Below are 21,610 nucleotides of genomic sequence, written 5' to 3' on the forward strand. Positions count from 1 at the left end.
CAGAGAGGTACGAGAGGTACTGCAGAGGTAGAGGTGAAGAGAGTGAGAGGAGGGGATGGGGGAGAGATGGGGTTGGAGGAGGAGGGGGCGGTGGTTTGATAACTGCTGCCACACACAAACACACATGCACTCAGCAAAGCTGAGTCAGCCTTACTCAAGAGTGTCTCCAAGTCGCACACGGGCTGGTGCTTAACACATACCACATACTGCAGCCTTTACTCCTGTCTCCACTTTCCTGCTTCTCCCATTTCATGCCTCTGCTACACACCAGTGTTGTGCGAGGCTAACGCACAGGCAGAATCTCATCCTGTCAACTTCCATGTTTTGTCTCTCTTTATCTTTGCACTTTGTGACTCTGTGCACTTGTACAGGGTGACTACATGTTTGGACGGGCTTTACAGGACGTATTGTGTTTGGTATAGGGATTTGTGCTGCAATCATAAGAATAATAATAGCAATAATAAGTATCCTATTCACAGATTTTACTTCATCTTTATGTATATATTGTTTTTTTATTGTTATAAACCGACGTGCAATATTTTCAGGTACACATTTGTATTTGAATTTTAAAGTTGACTTGATTTTCCTCATACAATTGAATATTGACTCCAAATACTGTAGCTGCAGCTGCATCTTTGATACTACAGACCTTTATGTCGTCATTATCGCAATGTTACCGTCCCCGCTTTCTTAAAAACATTACTTTTGTTTTTAAAGCAACACAATGTAGGTAGTATTGCAAAAAAATGTTTTTTTGACTTCTAATATGGTGAATGCCCCCGCACCCATGAGCAGTAGGTTATATAAGCTGGGTTGAAAACAGATGCTACACAAACTAAGGCACAGTCAGTCAGTCAGTCAGTCATCATCTAACCGCTTTATCCTCCACCAGAGGGTCGCGGGGGGTGCTGTGCCAATCTCAGCTACATCGGGCGATAGGCGGGGTACACCCTGGACAGTTAAGGCACAGTCGTTCTTGAAAAATAAAACAATGTAATTATATCTTTATAAATAAAATGCTATTACATAGGCTACTGTACCTGGTCTGGAGTTAGAGCTTGAACATTAGAACCCGACAGTGGCGGGAAACCAGGAACAAACCCTACATTGTCATAAAGGTCAAAAAGACCGAGACACTTGAGTGTAACGTCCATAAAAACAAAACGTGTTCTCTCAGAACAGTGTCCACATTGACACTGATCCTTGCCTTGCCTTTCCCTGCAAGGCACAGGGGAGAGGCCGTAGTGTGTCCTTCACACCACATTACAAACATGGCACCTCCGGCCAGAACATCATACAGTTCTTGCGTACATTTCATCAATCTCAGCACAGCCTTCAACACAGACCTGTGGCAGTGAAGGATCGCCAAAGTACACAACCTGAATGTGCAGCCTGACCTCATTCACAGGATTCATGACTTCCTCAGCAATCGACTGACACATTAACAGTGTCATCACCAATATCAGAGTCGCACAGGGTCATGTCCAAAATCAAATTATGTACACTCAACACAACTTCTCATTCAACTCAGCCATATAAGCAGACAGCATAAGCAGCTAGGGATAATATATCATATTAAGTTTTGTTAATCTCATGCCTCATTTTCTATCCCTGAGCGTTATTTAATTTCGGAAGGAGCAAATGTAATGCACGACAATACACTGACACTATACACTGACACTCTGTGCTGTTTTTACTGGACTTTCAAAACATTTAACATTTGTTCCCGTTTACTACAGTCTGCTCTATTCAGTGCATTCTGTAATGATTCCCTTTACTTTGGCACCTATTTGCCTTTGGCTTTTTAAATTGACAAAAATCGGCGCTGATTTGGCATTTCGTAGATTCCGTCTGATGTTTTGGTATCACTTTTCACTCCGCGGGGCTTTGGCACATTGTGGGTCGTAGCTTATACTGCGATTGCCTCACAGCTGTACAGATATTACACAGCATTGTCAATGAACACCATTTTTTGTCTTAAACTATAGTGATACATTCTCCTATGGTTAATAGAAAATGTAACATAACACATGAAGAAAGCATTTAACAACTATATTATACGTGTACTTTACATAAACGTTTATTACACACATACACAAACCAGTTGTGAGGACATTCAAAGAAACAATGAATTCCTTGCCCTCTCGTTCCCTTACCTTAACTATCTCAGCTAAGTGTCTAACACTAACCTAAACCAAATTCTAAACCCTAACCCTGCAAAAATGAAAAGAATCACACTGACGCACACACACCACTCAGGCGATCCATCTCTCTTGAGGTTAGAATGTAATTTCCATATTTATGTATGGGGGCAGTGATAAACAGTTATATACATGTTGTACCTTAATGCAGCGAATTATACTTGGCACCCTGTGACCCTCATGGGGAGGACAATGGATGGATGAGAAATGTACAGATTAGTACAGAAGTAAATACATAGGAGAAGTACTGAATGAGACATGAACACACAGGGATTGTATATGCATTCTAAGATATAGTCACACATGAGCACACAGGCGCACACCTGCCTCTGGACAGGGTCACCTTGGAGGCTGTGTATAGAAGGGAGGCGGAGCAAAAGAGGGCATTACACTGATGAGAGGAGAGAGCAGGAGAGGAGAGGAGAATGTGATCGTGATCAGGAGAGGTGAGGGGAAAGAGCGGTTCAAGGTGGAAAAGAACAAGCACAGGAGGTTAGAGTGGACAGGGGAGAAAGAGAACAGGTGGTGGTGGGGGACAGCAGAAGCAAGAGGAGGAGAGGTGACAGGAGGCAAAGGAGGGAGGTGAGCTGAGATGCAGAGAAAGGGGAGGGAGGGAGGGAGTGGAGGATCTGTTTCTGGGACGGCCAAGGCAGTGAAATGCTGCAGTGAAGCCACACAGCTGAATCAGTCTGAACACAGCCGCTGAAAGACTCTGAGTCCATTCCTTGTCTCACCATACCTCCATCTTCTCTCACCGACCACTTCTGCCTCCTTTCCTGATTAACCTCCCTCTCACCCTACACTTCGACCTGCTCTACCCCCCCCCACACACACACCCCCACCCCTCCTTTTCTCTCTCCCTCTTTTTGCACCAGTCGATGAGTGAGCACATTTCAGAAAGCATCCCGAGTGGTGGAGGACAAGTGGGGTTGGGCCTCTCTCTCTACCTCTCCTTTTCATCTGGTCTTCCTCTTTTTGTTCATCTCGGCATGTTAAATTGTCTCCACTCGTCTGTCCAGCACCTTTTTGTTGCTTTTTTTACATTTTGCATGTTACTAGCTCACTCTTTTTTGTGTTTGCATTGTTTTTTTTTTCTCTCCTTTGTCTGCCCTTTTTTTTGTCCCTGCGGTTTGTGCTGTTATTTTTATGCCTGTGCGTTCATCCACCTGTCAGTGGGGAGCAGGACTATCCAAAGGTGAGTCCTGTCTAAAGTCAAGAGTGCCGGTCTGCAGTACATACCGACGCACACACACATACATGCATGCACGCACGCACGCACACACACACACTTTGAAAGTTAAGCGTTGTAAGTTTAAGACACATGTGCTGTGTAATGAATCCTTTGCAGAACATGCACCTGGACTTGATGTTGGAGTTCTTTCAGTCCAATATTATGTGCTGTTGTGCGGCATTGTGAGTTGAAGCTGGGTGTTTCTAAAGTGCATAACTTCAGGGAAATGTTTTGAAACTAAGAAAACGCTTCAAGAAAGGACTGCAATGTCAGTGGCTGTGTGTGCGTTTGCGGTTAAAGCTTGGCTTCTTTTTTGTCCGTTCGTCCAGGTATTATATTACTGTAATACAGACTTTCATCTGAGTTTATATGTAAGTAAAGAAAATGTGTCATAATGCTTTTGCAGATGTGCACATTGCAGTCTAATTTACTAGTTTGGTTGTGATGTTTGAAACTGCAATAATATCATAAGTGCTAGAATTATCGTTTCATATATACGAAGTTGTATATGGGTTCTTAAATATACAATTGAATACTGCATAATTCAAATAAAATACACAGATTACATTTATTTTGTCAGATAATGTGTCAAACAGCTGACTGCATAATTGAAGAATATGAATAAAGCATTCATTAGGCTGTGTTTGAACAGCATTGTATAAAAAATGCAGAGCTCACAGTTCCTTTAAGTGATGTAGGGTTATTTGTTTTGTGCTTGTTAGATGTAAAATCTTGTTAAATGGAATGATATAAATCACAGAATTATAGTTCAGTGCTGCACTCTTTTGGCATGTGATGCTCTTTCAAACGGTGTTTTGCTGTTTTCAATAAGGATTGTTTTCAGTGTTGGCAATAGTTCAGAAACAAAATGAACCATGTTTGGCTGTAAAAGCTGAAAATACATGCTGCATTTACAAAGTCACCTCGAATGAGTCTCAGTGGAGCAGCTCCAGGTTTTCCTCCCTGGTGACATCAGCACATAGCTTGACTTAATGGGGTTGAAACTGCTGCTCGTATACATACATAACGGTGATACTCTGTGATGCGCAGTGTAAGAGATATGGCATACCTTTACAGTAAATCCAAATATGGCACTGACACTGTCAAGAACCATAGGTCAAGCTCATGTGATGGGAGGACATTTCCTTCAACTAAATGAGAGGGTGGAAGGTCCTGTACTAATGTAATGCAGGATAGTGGTCCCATCACAGCAAGAACTGAGTAACTGGGGCCTTTCTGTGTGAGATTATTCATGTTTCTCACTGTCCTTTGCCAGACCTGAACAGGATGAACAGGAATAGAAAACAGATGAAGATGATGAGAAATAAAGTCACATTTTTCTAATCCATCTTTATTTTAAATACATAATATAATGGCAGGTGCTTTCAAGAGGCACAGTGCAAGCATTAGTTTGGTGTCCACTAACATTTTGAAGTGATATAATAACAATATGCAGGGCTAACTCAGAACCAACAATGGGTAGCAATGACAAAGATACTGTACAGCACATCTGTTTCGTATTGGTATTCTTGTTCGTTGTTGACTGAACTGTTTCTGGTTGAGAAATAAAGCAGCTACTCTTAATATTCATAATTATGACGTTATATTACCAAATATGCCCATTATGTTAACATGTCATCGCCTTATGGGTATATGACGCAAACCCTGCAATTTAAACATGCATGAACACACACAGACAGCAGTGTCCTGGAAAGATATCCTGGAATATCTCAACTATTTCAAAATGTTAAATTGATTAAATGAATATGTTCTCATGTGTAAGATATGCTTCTGATAAATCGGGAAATCACAAAGTACTTGTCAATCCGGGAAAACAGATCATAAAATCATACACAGTAAAAGCCATAATAAGACCACTAAACAAAGACCTAAACACAGACCTATGCACAGTTTATTTTTAACAATGTCAAATACTAGAGGATTGTCCCAGCCAACGCTAACTAGTAGCTGGGTGACACAGGCAACCAGTTTGAGACATCACAGGTAGCACGGATACTACATCATCATCATCATCATCATCATCATCATCATTTGTGACACAGTTGGCTGTTATAGCTAAAACATAGTAAGACATTCAGAGATAAATTAACAAAGTGCACATGCTGCAATGTGTAATATTGACATTAAATAGTCATCTATTTTTAAGAGAATATATCTATATATTTTTTTTTCACATTCAAAGTGCCATAACTAAATAAACAATGCACAACCAATATATTTCCAGTCCAAACATACAATTCCCATGCCACATTTCTGTTACAGCAGACCGTCTCCCTAAGATTATCTTCTTTTCCATTTATGTCCATTATACTCTCCATTGTGGTGATACAAGAACATGTGTCAATGTGTTGTTAATGTGCAAAACAATATCAAAATACAGTTAGTTAAACACCACTGTTGAGGTAAAGGCATTACTTTGGAGACAACAATAGTTTAAATATTCATATGTTGGTCTGCTTTACAATAGACACTATTGTTTTTCTTGTCTGAGAGTAAAATGTTTTAAAAGCTGTATTAAAATGGCTCAAGAGTCAGTTGGAATTAGAGTCAAATAGTTTGATAGATTGTACTGTTTTTTTTTTTTTTTTTAAATTCAGTACCCGTTCAATATTTGCCTGTTTCATGAACATTGGCTCCTTTAGCATTTCTACTGATCTCCTGTATCTTGCATTTCTTCTCCAAACATTGTCAAAGTCAGCTCTGCACTCTCTGGTGCCCTTAGCAAGTCACTTGTCAAGTTTGAAGAATGTCAAGTGACCTGTTAAACAGTTATGGTCTGTATTTATATATTCATCAACCAAATACCTTGGACATTCTGCAAAAGATATACTGCACGTGCATTTTTCGGAATTAAATCAAAATGAAAGTCAGGAGTCAGGGGTTTAAACATGCTCGGACTGACTTTACTGAACAGAATTAAGTATTTTATTGTCTCGTACGACTGCACATGTTTCTTTTTGATATGCATTGTTTGACGTGCATCCATGGAAGTATAGTTTATTGTACATGCTTCATTTGCCAAGATCACAACTTCTACCCATCAAATTTGATTACAACATGAGTAGATGATTCATTTGGTATTGTTTCCCATATTGCTGTGTGATGTAGGTCATGGTTTCTATATAACTGTGTTGTCTGTGTGTGGGTCTCCATGACAAAGGCTCAAAGACGCATTAAAACATGACTTGTGTGTGTGACTGTGGACGCAAAGTGAGTTTTCGCTCGAAATTGTCTTGATATGTTTTTGACTTAATTTGGTCAACAATGCACTTCATGTCGAACCGTATAGCACTTGCTTTATTTTGTATGAAACAGAAAAAGTCACACACTGCCACTGTTAATCCTATGCAGTGTGTGCAAAGGCTCGCATGACATATTGCGGTTGCGACTATTCTTGGTATCACACGATCTAAGAAATTGAACTGACTTCTGTGTCTGTCACAGCAACCTTGGTTTTTGGGCGCAGTAACATAGCATACCCTTATATATAGGGATGGATGGTATAACCTGTAATATACTGTACACATATAAATATTTAGGTACTCTATTTAAATATTAGTGTAGAACTGCAGTTGCTCATTTGTGTCACTGAGAGAAAATGTTCCACTTCTTTGTAAAAACACTAACACTAATGAAGACACTTTTGAATGTAAACCAAAATTAAACCAAAACAAAACAAACAAAGACATTATTGTAAAACCTGTTGCTCCACCTGCCCTTTTTACAGCAGGAAATGTGAACATGTCACAGGAGAAAAAGCACAGGTGTAAACAGCAGAATAAAATAATGGCTAAATTCCATTTAGCTGCTCAAGATCAGGTTCCCGGTATTGTCCATGTTGGCTCAGTCACCCGGACATTCAGAAATTCATTTTAGTCACTTGTTCAAGAATGGAATAAAACTATTTAACCACTATTTGGGCTAATTCTGCAAGGCTGTGTGGGAACGCTATTAAGATGAAGCCTACAAAGAACCGGAAGTAAGCGAAGCTGCCATTACTGTGGTAGTGTCTCCCTGCAGTTTGGATGCAAGCTTCATTAAGAGTGTATGGTTTTCCACGTTAAAACCTCGTTCGTGTTTAGCACCTGTCGTTAGGGGAAGTTACCTGCTTCTCTTTTCACCTGCTCTAACAGTATTGAAGCTTAGGCTGATGAAATTCAACTTAAAAAAGTATTATATTCACATAAAGTGTGTCAGTGTACAATTTATGTTTTATGTCACCATTTAATAATTGTAAAACACGGTGGAGTATTGCGACATATAGTACGTAAAATAATGTCAAAATATAATCAACTCCATCCATTCAGTACAAGCTACTTGTTAGCATAACTTGTTAGCATAACAAGTAGCTTGTTACGTGGCTTGAAACGTGGCTGTATTGAACCCTGTGTTCTCTATTACCGAGCTAACAGTAGTCAAACTATTATTTAGAAGTTGACTAATGTTAAAATCACAACTCATAATGTTCCTTTATTATTAATGAGTGAGGGGCAGGCAACAGCAGATACTGAGTCCCTGTGTCCTGCCACCACAGAAATAGCAGCTCAGCGAGACGGCGGAACGCCCAAATCTGTAACCCTGAATATATTTACTCACTTAAATTTAAGATAAGGCAAATGCTGAGGGGTTAAATACTATTGCGCACTGTGTGGTAAATACACAGTGGTTCTGGACACAGCTAGTGTCATGACTGCACTATGAGTTTGTATGAGCTGTAGGCCTACCTGTGTTTTTTCTGTTATGACAAGTCACAGTGCAGGGCAGTGTTTGCGTGGAAAACTTCCACGTATTTAAGGAATGTTTCAGAAAAGATCGCTGGCTCGGACACAAGCTGACACCGTGGAGACATGGAGACATCGTTTGCCAAATATTCAGCTGTGTCAGGACATAACACACACATTATGGACACGGTACCCATAATCACAGTTGAGAGATGTGACAATGAATTCACAGTATGTAAAAAAAATAAATGAAAATGAAAATGCTTTGCACAAAACAACGGTTGGACTGCAGCTGTTGCGAGACAGTGGAGCTAATGGCACACATTTCCTCCAAACACACTACACACACACTCTCTTCTCTGCAGTGAGAAAGGCTTTTAACTTCCATCACAAATGAAGCTCACTGTTAGGTTTATTAATGGGTAATTGATAATTGACTTCTGGCAATAAATAGCCTTTGTCCCAAAGCTCCAAGACTGAATTTGAAACCACATCCAGCAAAATAACCAGAGCAAAAACTAGATGGTGCGATGCTGTGACCATTCTATACTCAATATATACTATGGGGTAACTGTTAGGTCATACCGTCCAGCCCTAGCCTGTCTTATTATATACCATGAAAGTGTCATTACACTGGTAATGCTATTTATGCTGACCTGGAACTATATGTTTAAAGTAATATATGATAAGTGGTTAGTTTGAGGAAAAGCGTCCCTGGATTATTAAGGAAAAACATACACACACATCTATTTCTGTCTTTCACACACACACACACACAAGGAATGGAAGCATTGGTGGACAATGATTAAACAGTGTTTACGTTAGATCTTCAGGAACAGGGTGCGGGTCTGCAAGAGAGGAAGGAAAGATAGAATGACGGGAAAGGTGGTGAAATGCCCAATAAATAAAGCTCTCTGAAGATAAAACTTACATGCAGAGAGATGGGTACACAGACTAAACACCTATTTTAGTCTGGTGATTAATAAATCCAGGTTATGGTACATTTTACTACAGCAGACATACTTTGGGTATGCTGTTCTAAATGTAGCATGCAACATGCAAATCCAGCAATATTCTGTTTGTTTAGTTTGACTTTACTTTCCAGGGTACTTAGCTCTGCAGTGTTCATTACGGTCAAAGACGCTATTCCAGACTGTTTAACATAAACAGATATTTACCCCCGGGGGTGTTTGGGGTGAGAGCTCCACATTCTGCTGGTTCTATCAGGTGATCCAGCTATGGTTGCCTGTAAGTATACGAGAAGGTACCCAACCATGTGATAGCAGCTTAGCATTCAGTAAAAGATAGGGTGATATATGAACTTTTGTAATTCATATAATGGGAACACTCAGTGAAATTAAGATTTAGGAATAGACTTTTGATTTTTACTAATGACAAAATATAAATCTGAGCCCCATTACACATTATCTGAGCTATAGAATTTCAGTTTTGAGAATGTGCATGTGAACTCAAGTTTAATTCATGACTACTACAAGTATACAGCTCTTAAATGAGTGGCACATGTCGGGTATGATGCTGTGGTGGCTAAGCTAAAAATAGGACATTACCATTTATACAGTGTAGCAAACATAAAAAAGCAATATACAGTAATAACATTAGATGATGATCTTGATCATGATCGCAGATGTTTTTTAAATAATTGTTGGCAGTAAAAAGCGGTATTAATTGACACTGCAGCAAAAGGGCAGCAAAATAATGTAATACATGATAGAACCAAATTATGGCAATATCAGATAAATATGATGCAAACATAGTAAACAATGGTGGTATCTGCCAGTGAAACAGCTGCATATTACAATATCATTCACTATTTTATGACTTGGTAGAATCTGACTAAGGATTAATGGTGTTATGGTGACATTTCTTACTTGGTTCCCTCCTCTGCAACACCCTCACAATCCAGTTTCCCCTCCTCCTCCATCTTCTCATCCGAAATCAGTTCCTGTTTCCGGTGTCGACGAAGGCATTTCACTACTACCATGGAAAGGATCAGTAGAGCTAACGCTCCACCCACTGATGCCCCTATAGCGACTGCAATGGTTGAATCCCTTGGCGGGGGAACTGAGGAGAAGAGAGGGTTAATTTTTTTTTTAAATACATTTTGTAGACAATGTAAAGACAAGTGCAGCGCTGGCTAAAAGCTCTACTGGGCTGATTAAACAGAGTGGAAGGAAAGAAAGTGGTGCTGAGTTGGTCAGTGTCCAGTGTGAGCATGTGTGTGTATGTGTGTGTGTGTGTGAGTGAGTGCAAGAGAGATGCTGAGGGACCAAGTTTAAGCTCGTAGGTCATTAATAAGTAACAAGCTGACTCAGCACCAGGAGGTCCTCACACATCAGGAAATGCAAAAACAGTCACATGCTATGATGATTAGTTAGGAAAAGTCTGTTTTAAATTTTCAGATTTACAGATTTATAAATAATATCAATCATAATATCTATTTGAAGCTTGTGTCTACCCATGTGATGATCAGCAGCAGCATAAATACTACAGCTATTGTGCAAACTTGAATTTATTTTATTATGAGCATGACAGGAAAACATGGACGCTCACTCCGAGGCAGGTGTTTTTTACTAGAATTTGAGCTAGAAAATGTGCGTAAATCTTACGTTCGGTGACGACATTAAGCTGTATGATACCACGCCCCTGGATGCGGTCTGGGGGATTCTTCACATGGCACTTGTAAATCCCCACATCGTCCACCTTAACATCTGACAGGGTGATGGACAAATCGTTTTTGTCCAGGTTTCCAGCGAACGTGACCCTCTCTCCAAACCGCTCAGGACGTAAAGGTACCATTCCTTTTTTTACATCGAAAGTCATAAACTGTGGCGAGAGAGCACAGAATGTGAGTGGCTTATCAAACGCATTACGTTCCCACACGACTAAACCACATTTTCCATTGTTTCATATAGATAACAACCATTTCCAGGTTAAGGATGAGGTGAGATTGAGTAAGACAACGTGTTATACCTCGCCTTGTTCAACATCTCCATATAAATCACTGTGTTGCAGTGTGAGGGGTTGAAACGTAGGATGTCCTCATTACAATGTAAATTCTGCTGGAATTGGCCGCATCAAAATAGCCCAGATGTGACAGGAGCACCATTTGGTCTCAACCTGTGGTCGACTTGCTTCACATTTGCACTTACTTTGGTACACGCATGAATGTAGTATGAATTTAGCCTCAAATACCTGTGAACAATGTTGCTCAGTAGCGTGGGGCGAAATATATTCGTCACGAAACTTAAATTCCAAAATGCGGTTCTGAATTGTAATTTTTCTGAGACAGGAACCTCGATGTGTGCATGCACAGCATTAGTTTTTTTTTTAAACATGTGCAAACTTTACCCTGTCCTCTGTGTCGTTGAGTGTTTCTTGGAATGTCCAGTTCATGGAAAACTTGGTCACATCCATTTTGTAGCAAGACGTGAACGTGCAGGAGATTCTGATCGTTGAGCCGTTCAGCGCATCGATGTTGTTGTGCACAAGCACATCCATGCTCAAACAACCTGTAAATAAGATTAAAACAAATGAAACCTTAAATGTCTGTTAGGACTAGTGATAAAGTGCTAAAACCATAGACAAATCACGACATCACCGGTGTTGAAGACAACGTAAAGTCAAATGTTTTTGTTCAGTTTGTAAAAATGATTCCCATAAGTCAAATCCACACGCTTCATTTGTTATATTTGTAAATACATACATTGGTTACGGTCTTTGAGGGTTTTTTCTTTATTGTCAGTTTGTCACATTTTGACTTTTTGTCTCATTTGTCAGCGTCGTCCCTCGGGGGCTTTGCTTTGAGAGAAGTCAGATGTGTTCCTCCAAGTATCTGCTGACTGCTGTCTTTTGGGCTGATGGTCATGAGATGTGCTGTTCTTTCAAGTCACAGAACACATTTAAAGTGACTTGTACGTCAAGCCTCCTCCAATAATGTCATTGCGACCAAACAGATTCAAGTGTTGGTGGAGAATAAGATTTGACTCGATCAAATCAGCTGAATCAAGTGTGGTAAGTGAATGTCATAAACATAATGTATTGTTGGAACCTGATTTTTTAAAAGTGCTGCAGTAGGTTTCATTTGTCGTGTGACGAGCATTCAAAGTAACAGAAAACACAGAGGGGATTTAATTATACTTGTTCAATATCTGAAGCTGTGAGATAGGTGCACCGACTGCACCAGTAAGCCCACGTACTTCACACTTAAGCCAAAAGAATACGCATGTATATAATGCAACGTGAAATGAAATGAAACTGTTTCCTCCAAGTTTGCTCCTCTCCACTAGCGTTATGTGTCAGATTGGGCTCACGCTCCCCAGACAGAATATCTGCCTTTCTCTCTTAGTGTGTATGTGTTTGTGCAAGTGTGCTGTGTGCGTGCATGTGTGAGATGGGACTCTGCACCATTCTCTCCTCTGCATTCGGGTGTTTCTGGCTCCCTTCCCACTGATGCTGCACCACTCCACAGGCCTGCCTGCCTCTCTGCACCACACACACGCACGTACACACGCACACACTCTTTCTACGTCTTTACCAAAAGTCCACATGTACATTTCACACACATTCGCATGCAAACGTCTCTCTCTATTTACAACACACAAATGCATGCACATCGCTCTATGTTTTGCTCCCACGCTACCAGTCAATGTCATCGGGGTGACCTGTCTGTACATACAGCTGACACTGTAACACTGAAGCATCCGTCACGGAACATACACACCCACACACACACACACCTTCGCCACTATACGATAAGTCATACACAGTGTGAGAAACAGTTTAGTACAGGCTCCTGGTCCTGATGACTCAGCAGTCCTGTGAGTAAGAGAGAGAGAGAGAGAGAGAGAGAGCACAGAGAGCCAGATGCAGAGACGCAGAGAGAAAGAGACTTGCTACCAGATGAAATACTGCAGTGAGGCAGCCTCTTGTGACTCCTCCCTCTCTCTGCCCCTCCCTCCCTCCTCCTCCATCTTTTTGCACCCCTCTTGCATGTAGTACGTCTTCTATCTGATCCCTCTACCTTTCAAAATTGTAGTTTTTCAGTTTCTACACTTTCCAGCACCCCTGCATCCCTCTCTCTCTCATCCTTTGGTATCCCACCACTGTTCTGTTCTCCCACAAGGTCAATGCAGAAAGAAAGGTAAAACGTAGGAAGGTCTATTACATCATCTTCTCTGCACTCCCCATTGCTGTTTTCCAACTCTGCATGGAGAAACATTTCCTACATTTTTACATGCCGGTCCTACTCGATGAACAGTAGTATATTGTGACGTGTTTGAGGTTTTACAAAAAAGAACAAAAACGCGGCTTTTACTTCAATCTTATCGTAGAGATGACATCGATGCTGTGTATTTGTATTCAAATTAAAATTGTACTTTGCATCCATGTCTGTCCACTCTCACGTACTAAGCGACCAAGTCTATTTTAGTCAGTATAAAGAAAATCCTCCAATATTCTAGAGATTATTTTTATTTTTCATTCACAAGAAAAGAACAGATACATGTGTAATCATACGTCTACGGCCAATATGAACACACAGCGCCTCTAGCCTCGGCGACAGCTGCTGCGACGGGAACACACATTTCTTTTCAGCGGGAAAGGTATTTCCTGAGAGTACAACTCTCACATTATCCAGGACTGTTTAATTATAAATAATTGTAAGACTTCTTACAGTAGACCTTTGCTGAACTCCACAACTGACATCCTAATCCATTTAGCCTGGGAAGCCTGGACAAAGGGTGTACTAAAGAGCAACTAGACAAAAGCACACACACACACATCATCATCTTGTGATTTAAAGCTACATTTAAAGCACAAAGGGCTTCAGCTGATCGTGGAGAGTCATTTACGATCTCTAATGGTGCTTGTTTTCCTTACTTGTTTTATTTATGAAAAGGAAAGGGCGACGGTTGGATCACTGGGAGAGCGAGTTGTCTCTCAACTGGAGGAGAGTGGATGTGATTCCTGGCTTTGGCTCGTCTACATGCCGATGTGCCCCTGGGCAAGACACTTAACCCCACATTGCTCGTGACGGCTGAGCCTGTCAGGAGCATGCTGTGTACATCGGTGCACTGCATGGATGTGTGAGTGAATGGGTGAATGGGGAAAACGGTAGTGTAAAGCAGCTTTGAGTGGTCATTAAGACTCCAATATAAATGCAGAACAGTTACCTTTTAAGATATAACTTGGTACAATGGTGTTAAATGATGTAAATAGGTTGGTGTTGTACAGTATTTGTACTTTGTTGCTGTACTTAAGTACAACATTCACATATCTGTACTTTATTATTGTTACTCGTTACTACCAAATAAAATCAGAAGAAGAAGAGTTGGTAATGATCTGTATTTGTATAGCACTTTTCTAGTCTTGAGCTGCTTTATACTAAAGTTTTGCCATTCTTCTTTCATACCCATTCACATGCTGGTACATGAGGTTAAGTATCTTGCTCAAGGACAGAGCCAGGAATTGGACTCACAACCTTCCAACTCACCCTACCAGTAAGCTACCATGGCTCAATCGTTACTCCTCACTCCTAAAACTTCAGTATGTTTCATATCAGAAAATTACTTTTGATTCTTAAATACAGTAAATGTCATATACTTTAAGACTTTTACTTAAGTAATATTATAAAAAGTGACTTCAACTTCATTCAACGTCATTTTCTGGTTAGATACTATATACTATATCTATTTCAGGTAGTTTATACCAGACTGCTATTGGGTGCTTAACTGTGTGGAATCTTTTCATTTTTCTTTACTATTTGACTCTGGACTGTGACCTTAGAGAGAGACTCCCTCTACAGTACAACCCACCTTAACATTGAAATGACCTTTATGTCCCAAGGGCGATATTAGCTTATCGACAATTGTACCACAAAGAGTTTGGCTATGAAGCCAGAAGTGATGTCAGATTGCTTGTTTCTTTTCTTTCTTTCTTTCAGTACCAGGGTTACCATTGAGTGACCATGGTTTGCAGAGTAAAAGCTGATATTTTGTGGCTTTATACCTCAGTCAAAGTACAGGACAAACAGGCGAATACATTATTTGTGCAGCTTTTCACTTCGCTTCGACTTCTAGAGCAGCAGCATGGTATCTGACTACTTGGTACCACATGTGCCCTATTCACGTGTTACAGTTGACAAGTTGGAGAAAAGTCGTTCACTGCAGTAGGTATATAATAGCTGCACAAGCTCATACTCATTTTCAATCAATACTGGAACTACGACACATCAAAGAGAACATTGACCAGAATGTGCAAGAGTTAAAGGTACTTTCCATCCCTTGTCCTCCTCTCCCCTCTAGTGTTTCTCTCTGACATACATTATTGATGGTTGTGTCTTTTAGAGCCATAGAGGCTATAGCTGTGTTACATGTAGAATCAAATTCAATTTAAACATTCAAAAAGCACTTACAAGGTTCGAAGGGAATCTATAGAGCATATGGGGATAACGGTATACTAACCCGTGCAGTTTTTGGATGGCCGTAATGTAAAGCATTAGCAGCGGAGTTCAGTTGAGGTTTAAGTCGTTGTCCTCCAACGTTCATGGGGTGGGCGTAGACATATACAATACAGTAAGAAAAACTAGTAATGTGAGTTTGATACAGAGATATTTAAGATATTTAAAATGACTACACTCTCTGACACTTGATTCAAACATACTACTGTATCAGTGTCTACTCATATACTGCAAGTACACAGTATGTCTTACAATACCAGTGTTGGGCAGTAGACGATTCATATTTTCGAGATAAAAAAACCAGCGTAAAAATGGATGATGACTGTGATAAACACTATGTTGAGATACAAACCAAAACAATTACCTACATAAAAAACAACGCTCTTTGACAACTCAGCCTTGTAAGGGCTGTTAGGCTAAACAGAGCTAATGCCAATTTAATCTTCAACATGAAGTCATGTTCGTTTTGGGGTTTTATTTTGCTGTAGAAAAGCACTAAGCCACAACACCAATATTATAAATGATAGTGAGTGATTCGATGTTTGTGTCTTGTGCTTCAAGTCCACTGCAGCTACAGTGCATGATCTCTTCTCAGTGTGCTGCTGCCCTCTAGTGCTTCTCTGTTGTAACTGTGAACACATGTTGAGTAAAATTAAAACACTAAAGGACAGAGTGGAATATTGATAGGAAACTGCAGCAGAAATTCAAGCCTACACTGTTGTACTCTTAACAACTAGAGTTCTTCTGGACGACAGCATGCATGATAAGAAAGAGCATGTACAGTAATATGTATATATATATGTATATATGTACTTCAAGAAAAAAAAGTGCTGTTTTTAATCTTTTCATTGTCTTTTCTTTTAATTTAGGCCACATCCTGTTGAAAAGAGACAGAAAAGGGGGCGACTGGAGCTTAGTAAGCATCTCTTTGCGACAATCTCAGCAACACTGGTGAGAGTGCAGTACAGCAGGGACACTAACTGTGACTTGGTGTCTGGTGGGTTCGATCACTAAAGACGATCCCTGTAATCAAAAGGGTTTCCTCCTCACGTTTGATAACCTTCACCTAAGCTTCGATACAAGGCCTTGTGAAGTGTCACATATATGCCACAGTAAACATGTGCTCAGTCTGGCCCCTCATACTTTCACTTGTCATTCTCTGAAAACACTAAAGATCTTTGTTAAACATTCACTGGCTGTTATTTCATCAGTGAGTTTGTATAGAGTCAGGGTGGGAATCAGAATCTGTCAGTATTGGTGTCAGTCAAATGTTAAATTTTGATACAACTAAAAAATCCTATATATCGCATGCTTCACTATGCACCCAGTGTAAAAATGTCAATAACAATCAGCAAAAGCTTTTTTTTGTCATGTTTGGGTTGTTTATGTCTTCTTTTTTGAGGCAACAATAATTTAAGTTAAGATAAGTTGGATAATTATGTCTTTGAAATGACTCTTAAACACAATGACTGGCACACTCGTTTCTCGTTTAGGTAAATTATACTCTTTACATTGAACTGTATTGTTTGTGATTAAAATAATAAAATAATAACAGTATGTGTGTTAGGTAGTGCAGTCCAGAGAGAAGGGGGACGTGTGCCTGTGTACTTTAGGTCATGGTCCCACAGTCCATACACAAACCTACGCCCTTAGTCTTGACTTCTATTTTAACAACCCCCACATTTTTACAATTTCACTTCATGGGAGCGAAATGCCTCTTTATAGGAGCTTCACTCCCATCGGTGCAAATGAAAGACAGTTTTTGAGAAAGTTACGTTTGAAAGTGCAGAAAGGGCTGCAAAGTAATGATATGGTGGCCCTGTTTCTACTGGACCGGCAGGTTCACTTTATGTATTAGTATTCGTTATTTAAATCATCACTCTTCACTATCTGAAGGACTTGCTCTGGAAGGAAGTCTGAAGAAAGGGGCTTGGATTTTGAATTCAAAATGTAGCCTGCTCTAACAGTTTTTCCAGGACTTCCAACCCTACCTTTAATAAGTGTACATGTGGTATTAAAAAAAACAAAAAGAATAACATTTAACAGCTGGACTACAGCAGGAAGGGAGCACATCTGCTGTAGAGCATTGTCTTTTATGTTAGGTTCTATTTCCTCATCCTCCCTCTGTGCAGTGCTGCTGCTGTGGGGTTGATGAGATGTGGGTCACACAGTGTGAATGAGGGGATTTTCATCTTGTTTTGATCAGTCAACTATCATGAACCAGTCCGGGCTGGATACCACTCACTGTAACGTCTCTTTGTTTCATGCATTCATGTGTTCATATCGACCCGTGACACGTAAAGTAAACACTGTAGCAGCACCTTTATTACAGGCCCATTCATGCTGCTCACAGCACTAGTCACTCGCGAGCACACAGCCCTACCGGACACATAGTAGTTATTATTATGGTGCATCATCCTGTTTGAAGGCCGTGATACAACATGGACTCTCATCTGACACCAACCAGTGACACACGATCAGTCTTGTTGCAGGTCCACGGAGGAGGCTGCAGAAGTCTTGTTTTGACAGATGATCGGTTTAGAAGCTCTTTATCCCATTACATCCATTATCATCACACCCACACACACATCAACGAAGGGAATGGGCCTATAGACGCTGTGTGGTGCGCGAGGACAATGATCTTATCGAAGTGATGATCGGACGTATCATTGTGGTGAAGCATTGATCGGTTTGTTTGGTTTCGTTTTTCTTACCAGAGAGCGAGAGCAGCAGCAGCACCGCGCTCAGCAGCTGAACACCAGAGCTCCTCTCCTGCGCAGGGGAAGACATCTTCTCTCTCCTCCTCGATTATTTTTTGATTTTTGTTTTTATTTAAATTTAGCACGTATTATTAATTGTGTATAGATATAAAAAAGGAAAATATTGATATATACAGCGAAAAAATAGCAGATCTAGTCTTGATGTGCCCGTTTAAAATGCTAAAAATTGTATTTTTGTTTCAGAGGCAGGACATGGCTGGCAGTGTCTTTAGCCGTGTGACGGTTGATCTCGTGGTTGTCGGGTTGTTGGTGGATGGGGAGGGAGGGCAGGGAACACTAACATGATATGGATTGTTAAAAAAAAACCCAAAAACAATCATTTTAAGTAAATGATAAGTAAATAAACTGCAAATAGAAAAAAACATAGAGGTAGAGGCGATGGTGTTGAAGTTAAATTAATGGTTGTTAAAAATAAAGTACTGTAGCTTTAAATAAAAAGCGAGGCGCACAACAATAAGACTCTTCCACATAAACTTAGACTTTCACAAAACAAGCTTATGTTTGGAATAACCATATTTGTATCTAGATTATTAAAAAAAAAAGATTAAAACCACATGTGAAGGTTTAAAAAAGACAGATGCAACTTAGTGTGAATGCCCTGGCAATTCAAATCCGATTTAAAATTTTGTCTTCTTCTAATATGAAACACAACAACAACGTGTCAAAAATGTCATGAATACAGCAGGAAACATAGCTAAATATACCTCTCTCATAATCTCACAATCACCTAGTCTTGGAATTTAAAAGCATTGACAGCATTATATACTAATGTAATCATCTAAGCGGGAAGACCACAAGACTTAACTTTAAAATGCTCCAGTTCTTTTTAAAATTTAAAAGAGAACAGATGCTATGGAGTTTTCTTGTGCCTCCGAGTAAAATACTTGGCAGGTCATTTTCTATTCTGAATGCACCTGTACTCTTAGGAACCACAAATATTCTATGCTACATTTATTTATATAGATGAAATCCTAAACCCCAATATAAACAAATTAGGAAAATATAAATACATGAGGAGACACTACAAAGAGCAACCAGGCTGCCGTGCAGGCAAACAAAACATTAAACAGAGACCATTCTGAACTCCCGCCTTCAATCCATCCCTTTATCCACCCTTCCTGTGTGGTAGTCAACATGAGAAGATGCTGGAACATGATTCAAGATGCAAACACTAAGTGGTCGTCACAGGCATCTCACCTTCCTGTCCCTCCTTTGCTGAGGGCAGACGCTAACAAATGTGAGGTGTTTGTTGAAAAGATGGAGGTGGGGAGAGAGGGGGAGAGGAGAAGACTAGAAAAACACACCTCTGTGCAGATAAACAATTGCTGCTTTCAGAAAATGGGTGACACCAGGATAGTGGGAAGAGGGCACGAGAATTAGAGAAAATGCCCACACTGGAAGAGCGGGAAAGCAATTAAGAGACTAAGGAGAGTGGTTTGAAGGCATTATGTCTTTTGAAAAGGAAGTGAGGTAAAGAGAGATGATGGGCCGGTGTCTGTGGTTAGCATAATAATAACTAGCTGCCGACCACACTTAGAGACATTTTCTCATGCACTATTTAGTGCAACAGCAGTGCACATCAACTACTGCCAGGCCTCACGGATAGATTATACAATAAAAAGGTAAACAGTGCATTTGTACGGATTGAGGGATTGGACGCTGTTCTGCTTGACAATCTTAAGTATCATAATATGTTCTTTCCATTTGTCATTATCCATTCCCTGTCAAAGAGGTTATGTTTTTGTGTGTGCAATATAAATCAAAAAATAAAAAGATTTTGATGCAACAGGGTTGTAAGTGAACACTTACAACACTTTCCCCCACTTAAAAGTCTCAAAGTAGGTTCTGACATTTTGTATTAGAGACTTTTGTAAAACGCTGTATACAATGCAACGCACAGTTTGAAAGTGGTGTAAAAAGACAGAAGTCCCTCTTAGTGTTTGGTTTGTCTGTTCTACAATAGGACCATAGTAGGGCAACCCACTGGACTCAATAAGGTAACACAATAATTATTTAGGAGAGTATACAATAATGGATTTCTAGATGTGAATATGAGAGTGGATGGTTGTTTGTCTCTATTTGGCCCGATGATGGACGAGCTGGGACTGGCACAAGCACCAGGGTCTCAGGAGAAGAAGCAGTCGAAGGTGAACAAGTGAGTGAGAAAACCAAAAAAAACAGTTCTGCATCTAAATGATCAACATTAAAGCTGATAAATGCCTGTGTGTTGATGGCATATAATATAGCAAACTGCTAATCTGGCCCTGTACTGTAAAAGTGTTTCTTTTATTCTGGTGAGCAGGCCAATCGCTGTCCATGGTGCTTAATATCTCTCCGGCTAGTGTCACTCTCCATGGTGCTGAATATCAATTCTCTGCGGAGAGCATTTTCCCAGCACTTGTATTTCCCGGAAGCTTCCTAACCACTGAAACTGAAGATGGAACCACTAAACGATGACACTCATCAGAGTAAAGCAGATCAATACAGTAACACCAGACTTGTTCTCTGTCTCTGTCTCTTCTTTCTGCAGAGTGACGACATGTTGCATTGAAAGGGACAGTTTGTACAGTACATGGGTAAATTAAACATACTATTTGGACACTTACTGCCTCCACCCTATGTTACAATTTTCGCTACACAAGTATAACTGGATTTTTTTCACATGTGTTTGTTGTTTGAATAAAGAATTTACTTGGAAATTAGATTTTCATGTATTTTAAGGAAGGTAAGCAAGATCACTTTGGCTGCCATCTCAGCTGGACAATGGAATCTTCAGATATGTTATCATCTTATTTGGGATGTAGCATAATGCGATGTAAGCCATGGTACACTGTGTTGTGTCTTTGTTTTATATAATATATATAATTATTATTTATATAATAGCAGTTTTGACTGTTAAAATAAAACACAGTTCCTTGATGAACATTCCTTATTATCATGTGGCATTGTGAGTTTGACTGTACACAGTCACATGCTGAAAGGCCTCTTGTTTATCAGGTCAAATAAGTCCAAATAAGTATGAGTGTATTTCTCACTGGATCCAGAGGAGGGTGCTGTGACCCCATGCTTCACACACTCCAGTTTCATCATTTATTTACCACTTCTTTCTTGACAAACTAACTCTTAAGATTTTTTCAGCCCAAAATAGAATGCTTGTGTTCATAGTGAGCTATTAAATG

At 40.0% G+C, this 21,610-nt stretch overlaps 1 protein-coding gene across 2 annotated transcripts; it reads right to left on the reverse strand.

The window, feature by feature from the left end:
- Positions 1 to 4,762: 4,762 nt before the first annotated feature.
- On the reverse strand, positions 4,763 to 18,667 carry scn2b (sodium channel, voltage-gated, type II, beta). Of its 2 annotated transcripts, XM_044032661.1 has the most exons (6): positions 18,366 to 18,667; positions 11,544 to 11,704; positions 10,802 to 11,018; positions 10,064 to 10,256; positions 9,353 to 9,420; positions 4,763 to 9,022 (listed from the first exon to the last, which is right to left on the reverse strand). In XM_044032661.1, the coding sequence occupies exons 1-5, from the start codon at positions 18,439 to 18,441 to the stop codon at positions 9,411 to 9,413; spliced, it is 657 nt and encodes a 218-aa protein (XP_043888596.1). In that variant the 5' UTR covers positions 18,442 to 18,667; the 3' UTR covers positions 4,763 to 9,022; positions 9,353 to 9,410. The 2 variants fall into 2 exon arrangements, with proteins under 2 accessions (XP_043888596.1, XP_043888597.1); XM_044032662.1 differs by lacking the exons at positions 4,763 to 9,022; positions 9,353 to 9,420 and having other exon boundaries at positions 10,060 to 10,256.
- Positions 18,668 to 21,610: the final 2,943 nt, after the last annotated feature.

The sequence above is a fragment of the Solea senegalensis genome, linkage group LG8 (genome assembly GCF_019176455.1).
Source record: "Solea senegalensis isolate Sse05_10M linkage group LG8, IFAPA_SoseM_1, whole genome shotgun sequence".
Lineage (NCBI taxonomy): Eukaryota > Metazoa > Chordata > Actinopteri > Pleuronectiformes > Soleidae > Solea > Solea senegalensis.

Excerpts from the sequence above, each read along its gene's own strand:
- scn2b (XM_044032661.1), bottom strand. The coding sequence starts at position 18,441 with ATGTCTTCCCCTGCGCAGGAGAGGAGCTCTGGTGTTCAGCTGCTGAGC. Across the intron at positions 11,705-18,365 it reads GCTGCTGCTCTCGCTCTCTG|GTTGTTTGAGCATGGATGTG; the intron begins GTAAGAAAAACG and ends TCTTATTTACAG. Across the intron at positions 10,257-10,801 it reads GCTTAATGTCGTCACCGAAC|TTCCCCCGCCAAGGGATTCA; the intron begins GTAAGATTTACG and ends TCTTCTCCTCAG.